The sequence below is a fragment of the Parasteatoda tepidariorum genome, chromosome 4 (assembly GCF_982258835.1).
Source record: "Parasteatoda tepidariorum strain Cologne lab strain chromosome 4, Ptep-v5.0, whole genome shotgun sequence".
Taxonomy (NCBI): Eukaryota; Metazoa; Arthropoda; class Arachnida; order Araneae; family Theridiidae; genus Parasteatoda; species Parasteatoda tepidariorum.
Window position 1 is genome coordinate 26,204,911 of NC_141758.1, and position 12,739 is coordinate 26,217,649.

A 12,739-nucleotide genomic window follows, 5' to 3' on the forward strand; every position below is an offset into this window, starting at 1 on the left:
AACTTTATAAAATTGCAATGAACCCAATGTAAGCAAAATTAATAAACCCAATAAAATGCATTTTGAATCGAAATAAAAATTAATGGAGTAAGCACAGAAAGAAAAGGAAAAAAAAAACATCTCACTTATTCATTAAGCTTGAATTTCCTCAGTTTTAGGTGCACAGAATTCTCTAATAGCAGTTAGATACTGTCTAAATTTATCATGAATAGAATCTGTGTTCTTCCATCGCCACATAAATTCGGCGAAATACGAATTGAAAATGGCGTCTGTGGTATCGGAATGGCGGTGACATTTTTTTCTAAAGTCCTTTTTTATGACTGCCCACATACCTTCGATCCTATTGATCAGAAGCAAAAGTAACCTAACCAGCCGGTATCCAACATAGAACTAACGGACTTCTGAAATTACATATACCGTTGAACATTTAAAAATAACGCTGAAATTTAAACGAATCAGAATCACGATTGGGATTCAACATCGGCCAGCTTGGAGATCAACCGCTATCACAACTTGGTGAGAATCAAGGGGCACCCTCAAATATAGTCTACTCCTATTTTTTAAATGAAATAAATAAATGAATGTGAATTCGCAAACTTTGTAATAATAAACAATCTAATAGTTTTCAAATGACAACTGTCAGCAATGAAAAATTGCATACTAAATTGAGCTAAAATTGCATACTAAATATAAATAATTATTAAAAGCGTGCAAGATGAATAAAATTTGCTTTTGCCTTGATTTTTATTAAACAGTTTTCACAATACTAAATCCGTGATACGACCAATAATTACGAAACTTATTCTCGTTGATTTTACGTGCTTGTGCTCACCTGAAATAAAGAACCGAATTATGATTAAATATTAAAGTATATGTAATTTACTTTTCAAAAAGAATAGAGCTATAAGATAGAAAATATCACTGTTGTTATCTTCAAGATATTTGAAAACTGATTCGTGTACAGCAAAATTTAAAACAATGGCTAAATTTTAACCAATCAGAAAATTCCATTTCGATTTTCGCTGATACCGCTGGAACGGTTTGTGGCAGAATGTTCTATTGTGAATCTAAACCATTCTCGAATCCTTCTGAAGGTACACAGAAAATTTCATTTAAATCAGTCCAGCCGTTTAGGAGGAGTTCAGTGACATACACACGAACAGACGAAATATATATATAAAGATATGTCAACTTGCTCCGGGCAGCGGATAAACATTTTCAAGTGGTAGTTTATTAATTGTGATAAATTCAATTTAGTAGATTTTCATCCACCACTATTTCTAAACATTTCGTAAAGCTTATATAATTCACCATTTTTTTCACATATGTAAGTAAAACCTTTTAAAAACTAGCAAAATTTGTCTAATATTTTCAAATTTAGTTTGTAGTTATTTACCGTTTGGCCGGACGGGAGAACCATGTAAAATTAGCGTGAGATTCCCTTTGAGTGTAAATAAAGTGTAAACACCTTACCATTTTCACTTACAAAAAAATAAGTAATTAAAAAATCTTTTACGTTTATTCAAATGAAAATACGTACTTTCTCCGGTAGAGCTCCCTGATAGATCTAATAAGATATCCATCACAGAATTTTTAAAAGAAGATTTAATTTCATAGTCTTACTGTAATCCTAGACTTGTCGATATGTTTTTTTTTTTTTTTTTTTTAATTTCTATTGCCCACATGTGTTAACATTTCGTCAATTCAGGAATTTACGAGGCAGATTCGTAGGCCACTCTTTCAGGGCACCATATTAAGTGGGCCAATGTTTCTCTCACAGTAAGAACAGATAGTAGAGAGAATGAAAGTACATCCATGCCTTTCCCGGGATTCGAACCCAGAATCTTTCCGATGCAAGGACAGTTCCCTAACCCCTACACAGTCCGGTTGGCATTTGGAGAAATATATCGATAAACAAATATAACGTTCGTTCTTAAAAAAAGAATCAACTAGTATATGACGTTGCAGGAGCATTGGATTTGATTGGACCCTTAAAAATGGCGCTTATTACGCTGACATGCTATTAACAAGTCTGGTTACCTTTCAACCCTGGTTGAATGTTTGAAGCGAGTAAGCAGAGTTGCCAACTGCTCCGCTTTCTGCCAAAGTTTTCCTACATAATATCATTCATATATAATATTTCATATTTAAATTCATAACAAACTAAAAATAAATAATTAACAACTGAGCTAACTCTTAAAAAGTCTTTTCACGAGGTAACTGTAACTAAGTTGCATTCCATGTGAGGCTTTGAATTTGATACGTGGCGAAGGAAAAATAGGTTGAAATAAAATTTACTAAATTAAAAAATAATATAAGCTTCGCTCCCACTAGAAAATATATTTTAACCAAACAGAGCAAGTTGGCTTCGCTGAATAAGTGACATATTTAGGGATATTTAAAAATCAAGAAAAAATTACGCAGAGTGGTTGCATCAATAAGGGTACGTTTTCTGTAACAAAATTATTTTTGATTTTACTTTAATTTTAACAACATTAATCCGCATTACGTTTGAATAAGCTTGCATGGTTTCGGATTTACATTTACTTCTCAAAAAACTGTATAATGAAACTAATTTAGAAAAGTATATAAAAATTGCAACTGCAAAAGAAAATTTAAGAAAAAATTATGATTAAATTAGATATTACATAAAAACAAAAATATATTTTCAATATGAATTGAACGATATGAGTTTTGTTACCATTTTTGTTAGTGTTACTTTTATAGGGAAAATAGATTTTAATAAATTTGTAGTTTTCCCATTGTTACTTATTTCTTTTGAATCTATTTTCATGTGATTTGTTTCTATTTGATAAAAGTGACTCCTACATATTCGACGTCTTTTTCCTGTTATTTTATATTAAACAAAAGTATACACGCAGCCTCGAAACAATTTTTTTGTGTTTAGTCAAAAGCATATGAGCTGTTGTAACAAAATAAACACATTCTGTTTAAATTACAGTTTTTGTACTCACAAAAGGTTAAAATTAAAGAAAACCTATATTATTAATAAATAAATTATTTAAGAGAACCAAGATATTTTACTTTATTTTATAACCGTCGTTAAATAGCCTATCCAATTTTTTGGGTTCACAACTGATAATGTTCAACTCCGCAGCCTTGTAATTTTGAACGAAATCTAGAAGACAAGGAAACTCCTGAATCAAGTATTGGGAGAAATTTACCTCATTTGCTTTACATGAAGAAGAAAACCCCGAGAACCTCCGACGGTTAATAAATCAAAGTAATCTAAAATTTAAATAATCAACGCCCCCCCCCCCCCAGCTAGCAGCGGTAAAATTATCAAACGTTGACAGGCCCGCGGTGATAAAAAGGTTGGGCTTAGGGGAACACTGTCCTTTCTAAGCCATCATGGCTCGGACCAAGATATTTCGAACTACTGTGTTATAATAAATATTTAAAAATTCATGTTTTATATATATATATATATATATATATATATATATATATCATATAATGAATCAATCATGCAATTTTTAGGAACATAAAACAGCTTGGGTTAGAATCATAAAGGGTTAGAGAGTGCTATTTCATTAATGTAAGAATATCCTTCACTTAGCACGCACTCATATCCTCAAACTACAACGGAATTTCTGTAGTTTTAGAAAATATTTCTTGAAGGAGCAGATGAGACGATTTATCATATTTTGATAAATTAGAATAATAAAAATTACTTATCAAAGGTCAAATAGCCTAATATTTATGCTCATAAGTTCTGTTAAAAGTTTTATATAATTTCCACTTGCTTTAAATACTCTACAAATGAAAAAAATATTTCATTGAAATCTCAAATATTATTGGAGTTTTGATCTGTTTTCAAATGTTTGTAGACATCATTTTTATTTTATTTTTTATAAAAAAAAATAGCTGCTGGTCATCTGTCGGTCGCAAAGGAGGTGAGCAAGAAATATCTTTGAGTGAAGGATGCCACGACAAAGTGTCTGCTGTTCACGAAATCGGACATGCTATTGGACTTTGGCATGAGCACAGCAGGTCAGACAGAGACGAATATTTAGAAATATTGTGGGGGAACATTAAGACAGGTAAGAACATCTTTTTGTTGAAAGTTTTGGAATAAAAAATTTCAATGCATTCAGACTGTTATTTTATTATTTCATTGAACAAGTGTAATTGCAATACATCCTATAAAATTACTATACTGAGACACTATTCAAGTTTAGCCATTAATTAAGACCTACTGATAAATATTATAAAATTTTAAATGCGTATCAGAATTCTAAAAAGATTTGACTTCTAAAAAAAGAAATTTACTTCTCAGCAAGTCTTGCATTAATTTTTATCTAAGTTTGCGTTTTCTCAGGTTAGGGACATGTTTCTTACTTCTTGTAAAAAAAAGTATTAAATTTTCTGACTCAGAATGAAATTTCAAAAATTGGAATGAAATTTTAAAATCGACGAATTTATTTTGACTCAGAGTGTAGTTTTTCGTTCTTTATAGATAAAAACAAATTTAACTAAGAATTTATTTTTAGGCTCAGAATTAATTTTTCATTCGTTTGCTCGTTATATACACAGATAATTAAAAATTATTTATTATAGCTCAGAATGTGGTTTCTAGATCTTCGTAAATAAAATAAATTTAACAAAATACTTATTTTTAGGGCTACTTTGGCTTAATACTTATTTTTATATGTTAGTTTGTTCACTATATATATATGTAAATTTAAAGACGATTTTATTTTGGCTCAGAATATAGTTTCTTGTTCCATGTAAATAAATCGTTTGTTTGCTATAAATGTAAATAAATTTAAAGATGAATTTATTTCAGCTCAGAGTGTAGTTTCTTGTTCTTTGTAAATAAAATAAAATTAACAAAGAATTTATTTTTAGGCTCAGAACGTAACTTCTTGAAGTTGAAACCTTGGGAAAACAATTTATTAGGCGAGAAATTCGACTATAAGTCTATCATGCTATATGGTGAATATGCATTCGCAAAGGATCGCAATTCAATGACTATGAAACCCAGAGAAGAAAATGTCACCATTGGACTTATCAATAACAAACCTGGACTGAGTGATAGTGATGTCAGGCGAATCAACAAAATGTATGAATGCAATGGTATGTAAATTTCTTTTACAAAAATTGCTAACCTTTTCCTGCCCTAAGTTTTATTATGCAATAGCTGCTTTAAAGAAGGTAAAAAAGTAGTGACTTGTTGCATAAATCATATTCAAGAAGATCACGACACCCACTCATGTGACCTGGTCGTTTATAAAGAAAATGGCGCGTTTGAGTTGAGCTAAGTTTCTCCACATAAGTTAGAATGTTAATTAACGTGAAGTTAATTGAATACAGTTCTGTATAGCACATCGAATTTGTTGATAGATAATTCTTTCTCGTCTACTTATTTTACTTAACTTTTTATTATTTGTTTATGTATTTTATTGTAACCATACTATATTTTTGTTTTGATTACCTGGCAACTTTGATGTATTAGTTTGTTTATATCGAAAGAATTGAAATCTTTGTGTAAGAATATAGAATGTGTCATTGAAGAGAACTAATACTTGACGGGCTAGGCTTATTCAAAATAGAATGGAAAGAGCAATTGAAAACGTAAACAAATGGCACGTTCCGACAACCACTCAGGATCGATTTACCCACACTACGTCACTTGCAGATAGCCCATTACCAATTAATTCATAACTTTTCATATTTTATTTTAAAATCCAAAAATGCGCTTTGTAAAAACTAAAACACACTCTTTTCACTGAACTCACTGATTTCGATGTTTCTCTATACTGGACCAAACAAAGAAAGAACACTAACTAAATAAGCGGTTCCCAAAATGTGTTATACGGAACCCCAGGCTTCCGTGGGAGGGTTGCAGGGATTCCAAAAGTTATGACTCTTTGAAACTAGTTATGATTTTTGAGATTTATATTCAATTATTATAAGATTATTTAATAATCAATTCTTTTTTTTTTATTTTTCTGTTATCTTTATGAAATTATTTAAGTAAATTGCCAGTGGAATAAATAGAAAAATTTAAGCATCTATACTTACTTTAGTAGCAAAACATTGAATAAATTATGAGGGGATATTTGTAAAAAAAAATTGCATTGGTATTTTCCATCGAACTTTTTAGCTCAAAAATTTCTTTTCAATAAATTTTTCTTATTAAATTTTCTTTATATCCATTCTCAAGATTTAGAAGAGTTCTTTCCCATTTGGATTTTAGCTCGTAAAGTGGCCGAGCGGTTAACGTGCGTGATTGCAAAGCCAGTGACTGCGAATTCGAATCCCGCTCAGGGCATGGTTGTTTTTCTATATGCGTTGTCCTCTGTTGTGTGTGATATGTGAATGTGGCCCACCCTATGAATGACTATTTGTGGCCGTGTGGCGTGATTAATATTCCGCACCTCCATGACTCTGGTCACAAGGTGTTCACCAGGCAACGCAAAATAAGCAACACTTCCGGCACCTTCCATAGCGAAGAACGATGAGTTCAGTGCCTGCCATTAAAACAAAATATTTTATTGATAAACTATAATTTGCGAACACCAAAACTAATTCAGAACTACAGATGATGCTGCTCAAGCCTAGCAAAATCAATATAAATAAATATCAAAAATATTAATGATAAAACAATGAAAAAAATTTTATTATTTACATTAAACATTTTCAAATAGTAGTCTTTATTTTTAAAGTCGGGATACTGTTAAAAATAAGTTGTTTATTTAGTTTTCCATAGCCGAAAAAAATTGGGAGCCGCTGGTATAATTGAAATATTGCTGATATTAATTACCCAATCCTTCGTAATTCACTTACTAATATTTTTTAGTAAAGTCTTTTTTTTAAAAAAAAATAACCATTCATTCACTTTAAAAATCACAAACGTTGCTATGCCTATCGCTTTTATTGATGCAGGTTCATGTTTATAGACATCATTTGGCTAGCCAAATGAAGAATTAAAAAAAAAAAAAAATTTTTTTTATCATTATAAAATAAACTCTTTCACTAAACCTTATGATATATAAGACCTCAATAAATTCAAAAACATTTATTATAAATGTTAATGCATATTAAAATTATTAAAAAAAATACTTAATAGTATCTAATATATATAATTCTCTTACGTGGCTCCCAAATTTTGGCTGTATTTTTTTTCCGCCGGGGGCAACGTTTGCTTTGCTTTGTTTACGTTTCTATTTCTCTTATACGGCGAATCGACCAATGATTGCCGCTAAAAAGTCACATGCCAAATCTAGATGAGGTGGCTCAACATATAGACCTTTTAAAAACGGAAACGGAAATAACCAGAGAGAGCATAAGCTAGGCAGAAGTGAGTAGTCTTTGTCGATAGATCTCTATTTTAGTATTTTGTCGAAAGCGCTTTTTTCACGAATTTATATATTACGAATTTATTTGACGATTTTTGATTTATGTCACGAATTATACTATAGCACATTTCTAATACGTTTAACGAATTACATATCATTTATTTGAATTCAAATTTATTTTAATGACTTAGTATTTACTAAAAAGATGTAATTTTTTTTAAAAAAAAGTTTTGATATGGCTTTGAATGATTGTTTTGAATTCTTAGAATTTTGTGCATTTGCAATGTAACTAAGTTAGTAGCGAAGCGAGCTTGGTTTGCGAAGCAAGCCATGTAAGATTGCGTAGCAATTTATGGGGGTTGGCAAGCGTTAGCGAGAAGGGGGCGCAGCCCACTAGTTTTTTTATTATTTACTGACTACAAATTTACTAATAGCACTGACTTAAGTAGCTGTAGTAAAGAATGTGAACATTTTATTACTTTAGCAGTTAACATATTTTATTATTATTTGGCAGGTGAAAAAAGACCACCACCCCCTGAAGTGCCCGATTTCACTTGTGATTTTGAAGCTGATATGTGTGGTATGGAGAATGCCGACAACAATTATAAGACTCAATGGAAAATTGAAAATGGAACATTAGGAGGCCGGGACGGTAAGCCTGATTATATCATTTATTGTTAGAGCGTAAAATATTCCTAAGCTATTTCTAATGCTTTCGTATACCAGTCAATTGAATGTGTCCTGATGGCCCGTATAGAGATGGGGGAAAAAAGGGGGGGAAGAATGGATGGTGTTCTCTACACTAGGGAACGCTGCAAGCTCCATACCGCCTATACTTCCGGGTTACCGTTACCAGTGTATTTTAAAACCATTTGGCTCACAACGTGATCATTGTGTTTTGAGACTCTTGCAAACGTGGTATTTGATTACTTATTACTTGTGTTTACAATATTAACAATACTTGTGTTGATAATGCTAAAGGTGCTAACACTAACGTATGATGGTGCACAGCTTGCAACAAGAACAAACAGTAATAAACAAATGAAAAGAGGCCAAATCAGGACTGCCAAAAAAAAAGCGAGTTATTCAAAATCTAGCAACCATGTCACCTTTTTTAGCAATATATCAATAAATAACTAAAACAAATTTTCACCTCAAACTCATCAGAATTACTTAATAACATTAATATCTTATGAAATACGGCAGATTTGAGCTCAGAAATTATCTAATTTTCTTCTTTTATTGAAAACAAAATTATCCGTTTGAAAATATCGCCTCACAGAATAAGCTGTAGTAAGTACTAGTTTCAAACTTTCTAACCGGAACTAGAGCAGGTATTGAGCTCGAGATTGTTATTGTTTACATTTATATTGAAAACACCATCCATTATCAGAAAGTTCGAACAAACAAACATGGATGGTTGACCGTGTAAAGCTAAGCACAGATGGCGCTAGGAGTCAAAATTCATTGTATGGCTTCAGGGTTACTACTTTTAGATTGATTTTTAGACCTAAGCTTGAAAAAGTTCATCATCCAAAATTATTATACTTGTAGTGTTTACAATGTCTTCAATTTTAATTTCAACGAAATGAACAACAAATAAATTTCGAAAGAAGCCGCAAGCATTCTATGTCCACCAACATGCTACCCCAAAAAATAACAAACGATGATATTTTACACAAATACAGCCAAATAAGGGATAATACTGAAAACATGGCAAACCTTCCGTCTTGTTTATGTTGTAATATTAATTTTCTTAAATTTTTTAATGCTCACTGCCAGTTAGAATTTAATAGCAGAAAACTCTTATGTATGATAAATTTACACGTAAATTTAAATACAAATCACGATAATAAAACGTCCTAGACTATTAAGCCTTTTCACACATCATTATGAATTATTAATATGGTATTTGTGTTATTCTTATTTGTTTTTAATTTTTGATATTTTTACCATTTCTAATTATATATATTCTTTTCTTTCAAGGTAGCTATATTTTCGTCAATGCTGCAGATGCGTCCTATCGAAAAATCCGTTTAATAACACCTTTTTTCGGCGCCTATGGACGCAAGAAGGCCTGTTTTAATTTCGACACCTTCTTTAACGGTGGGGGTGCCGTTTCCCTAGATATTTCAGTGCACTTTACCCACTCTTCTAAATTAATAATGAAGCACATAGATAAAAAAGAGGAGTGGCAGAGTGTGCAAGTACCTGTCGATTTGGAAGGAGATGTGAAGGTAAGTTCTTAACCTAACTCCTGGTTTATTCGTTTTTTCTTTCTCTCGTGATTGTTGAACACGTCCAAATTCATCACCAATTTTTACTAAGATTTAAAATCCTTTCCGAAGCAGTTTTCCCGATTTTGGAACATCTATTTTAAGAAACGAAAAATGGAAATAAAAAATATTACCAAAAATGAATTCTTTATTGAAAAGTCAATAAAGAACTTAAGGAGACGAAAATGTACTTGTGCGGAGCAAAAAAAAAGAAGGAAAAAAAACGGTCCTCCCAGAATAACTTTTGATCTAATGAACGGATCTTCACGTCCAAGGACTCATTCTTAATGATACGAAGGGGTAATCACAAACATGCTAATTAATTAGTACAGACGATATTTTAAATTGCGTAATCAGGCTCAAAAACGTACTTTCTCTGAATAAACATACTTTTTTTTCGTCCTATATGGATTTCTGACTCCCACAATATAAGGTTTAGTCACAATCTGAGAAATATGATCTCAATAGTTTGGGCAGGATAGCAGTTCAAAGTTCTGACTCTTGAATGTTAATTTAACGTTTTGCGTATTTCGCTATATCTCGAAAATTTTATAAGCAGGTCAAAGAATTTTTGCACGCAATTATAAAATTCGTTTTTCCAAAGATAAATCCATGCAAAATATTACCTTTATTAAATAATTATTATTTTTTTTATTTAATAATGATTAAACAATTTTTAAATTGTAAGGTATATATTTTTCGCATCATTTTAAAAAACATAATTTCTCATGGCAAAATACAAAATTTGAGCAAAATCGATTGAATAGTTTCTGAGAAAATCGAATTTTAAATATCTGAACTTTTTGAAGATAAATCACAGAATTAAAAGCGATCGCGGGAAGGGAAAGTAAATATAAAGTACGTTATTGTCTGAAACTGAAATAAAAAAAAGAGAAGAAAGATACCGAGACAGGAAGAAAAGCTGTTTGAATTGTAACGCTGTGTAACTAGTAAAACACGTGATAGTCACGTGTTACGTAAGGATTTCTCAAAAGGATTTTGTTTCTTTGCCAGTAGTTCAGGATATTTTCGCCATCAATTATTTGTAACACTCTTTTTAATCACCAAGTCGCCAACAACGAGAACGGCACGTGAATCTGTTAATTTCCTCATTTGCGCTCGTGTAAAATAATTGACTATTGAAAGAGAGAAGGTTAATTAATAATCTTAAATTAGGTTTTCATGTCCGACAGCTAAATTAACAAACCTTGTGCTTCAGTTATAAATTTTTTTGTAGAATACACATAAGCTGAAAATGAATAATTATGGTGTTATCTTCGAAATGAAAACTTAATAGAACCGATTTAAACGTTTGGAAATGGCTATTAGGGAAGCATATTTCTTTATATGAGAATTTAGCTATTTATTTCAATTTGAAAAACTCAATAGAAAATACGGATGCATTTTTTTTATAAATGCTTGTTTTTTTTCATAATTTGTTCGATATATTGTTAATAAAAATATTACATTTTCTTTTAAAAAATGTCATTTCTATTTCATTGACATTTTACTTGAAATAATTTCATAAAGGCAACCGAAAGATTAAATTAATTCGGAATTATAAGGATCTAAATATAATCGGAAGTTTCAAAAACCGAAACTGATTATAAAAAGTCGCGGAACCTCTTTAACTCTTTCACGGAACCCTAGGGTTCCACGATACACCATTTGAGAGCCGCTGTTATAGATTATAGATAAATGGGCGAGGAGGGAAGGTTGGGTAAAAAAAAACTGAATTTTTCTACTTCTATCACTTGTGACTAAAATATTATTAAAAGATTTTGACTTTTTTATTTTTGTATTTTTTATATTGCAGTACTGAAACTATTTATTTTACATTACAAATTTACTTTCAAATCTAATATAATTTTTAAAATATTCTTTTTAGCATATTATTTTAACGCCTGTAGGATAAATTAGTTAGTGTGCGTGATATTGAAAAAAATATAGTGAATTTCTAAATGCTTTCATAAGTAATATGTTTGTTTCATTATAAATGTCCATTTAAAAACTCATTTAAACAATTCTTAGAAACAATTCAACTGATGTTTTCAAAACTTATCCCTTATCCGTCCGTATAAGGAAAATTTGACCTTAACCAACTAATCACCAAATGACAAAAATTCGTCAATTGTATATTGTAATAAGTAATTGATTACTCAAGGAAACAATTTTTTTTTAAATTTTCTGTTGCATGAGATTTTTGAACTGATCTTGGATATTTTCGCATCGCGGATTTCAAACCTGTAATCGGTTTCTTTCTACAACCTACAGTTTTTTGTGCTCTTCAATAACATATTCTTAAATAAAAAAATTTTAAATTCACTTGAATAAAACCTATATTTTCTTTACAAACTTGTATACATTCAGAAAAAAAACTGAAAATATCATTTTGAAAAAGAAAAAAAATCAGTAGCTTTCAGAACAGAACTAATAATTACTTATTTGAAATCCCCACTCCCTAATCAGGTAATATCAAATGCTCGTACAAATGCGACTAAAAATTTATTCCCCAATTTAAGTTGACGTCTAAAAATTCAATAAAAATGAAAAAAATTATAATAATGTTAAATCTTAAATAAATAAAAATGTTTTTCTTCTCAAAAATTGTGCAGTTTTTCAGCTTTTATGCAATTTAATAATACATTTATTGTCAGGATTTTTTTAAATTCCTTCCAGTGACTAGTATGGGTCTTCACTTCTCTGATGCATAGGGCGTGGTAGGAAGAAAACGATAATATATTTCAGTTTATGATGCGACAAGTTATAAGTCATATATTTCTTGTCTTAAATTTTCAAGGGAGTAGACAAGTATATGAGTATGTTTGTAAACCTGTGAGTTCCTTATAAAGAAAAAATAAGCAAAACTAAAAATATCATTTTTAAAAACAAATCTATAGCATTCTGGGCAAGATAAGATTTGAATGATCAAATTTGATTTTTCAGATTTGAAATCCCCTTGCCCGAATTACGTAAGATCAGGTACTTTTATGAATGTAATAATAATGAAAGCCGACATCTCATAAGTATCGACGCAAATAATACCGCATAGATAATTTTATTGATATTGTAATATATCAAACACAGTAAGGTAATATTTAAATATTACGAAGTATTAAATTTAAATTAAAGGTGTTA

The 12,739-nt window shown here is 30.5% G+C and overlaps 1 protein-coding gene across 1 annotated transcript in view; it reads left to right on the plus strand.

The window, feature by feature from the left end:
- The window catches only part of LOC107446799 (astacin-like metalloprotease toxin 1), a 28,769-nt gene that overhangs the window by 13,694 nt on the left and 2,336 nt on the right, over positions 1–12,739 (plus strand). The window contains exons 6-9 of the mRNA XM_087160828.1: positions 3,889–4,064; positions 4,873–5,100; positions 7,840–7,977; positions 9,312–9,562. Coding sequence (XP_087016954.1) covers positions 3,889–4,064; positions 4,873–5,100; positions 7,840–7,977; positions 9,312–9,562 — 793 coding nt within the window. The remainder of the gene's footprint in view (positions 1–3,888; positions 4,065–4,872; positions 5,101–7,839; positions 7,978–9,311; positions 9,563–12,739) is intronic.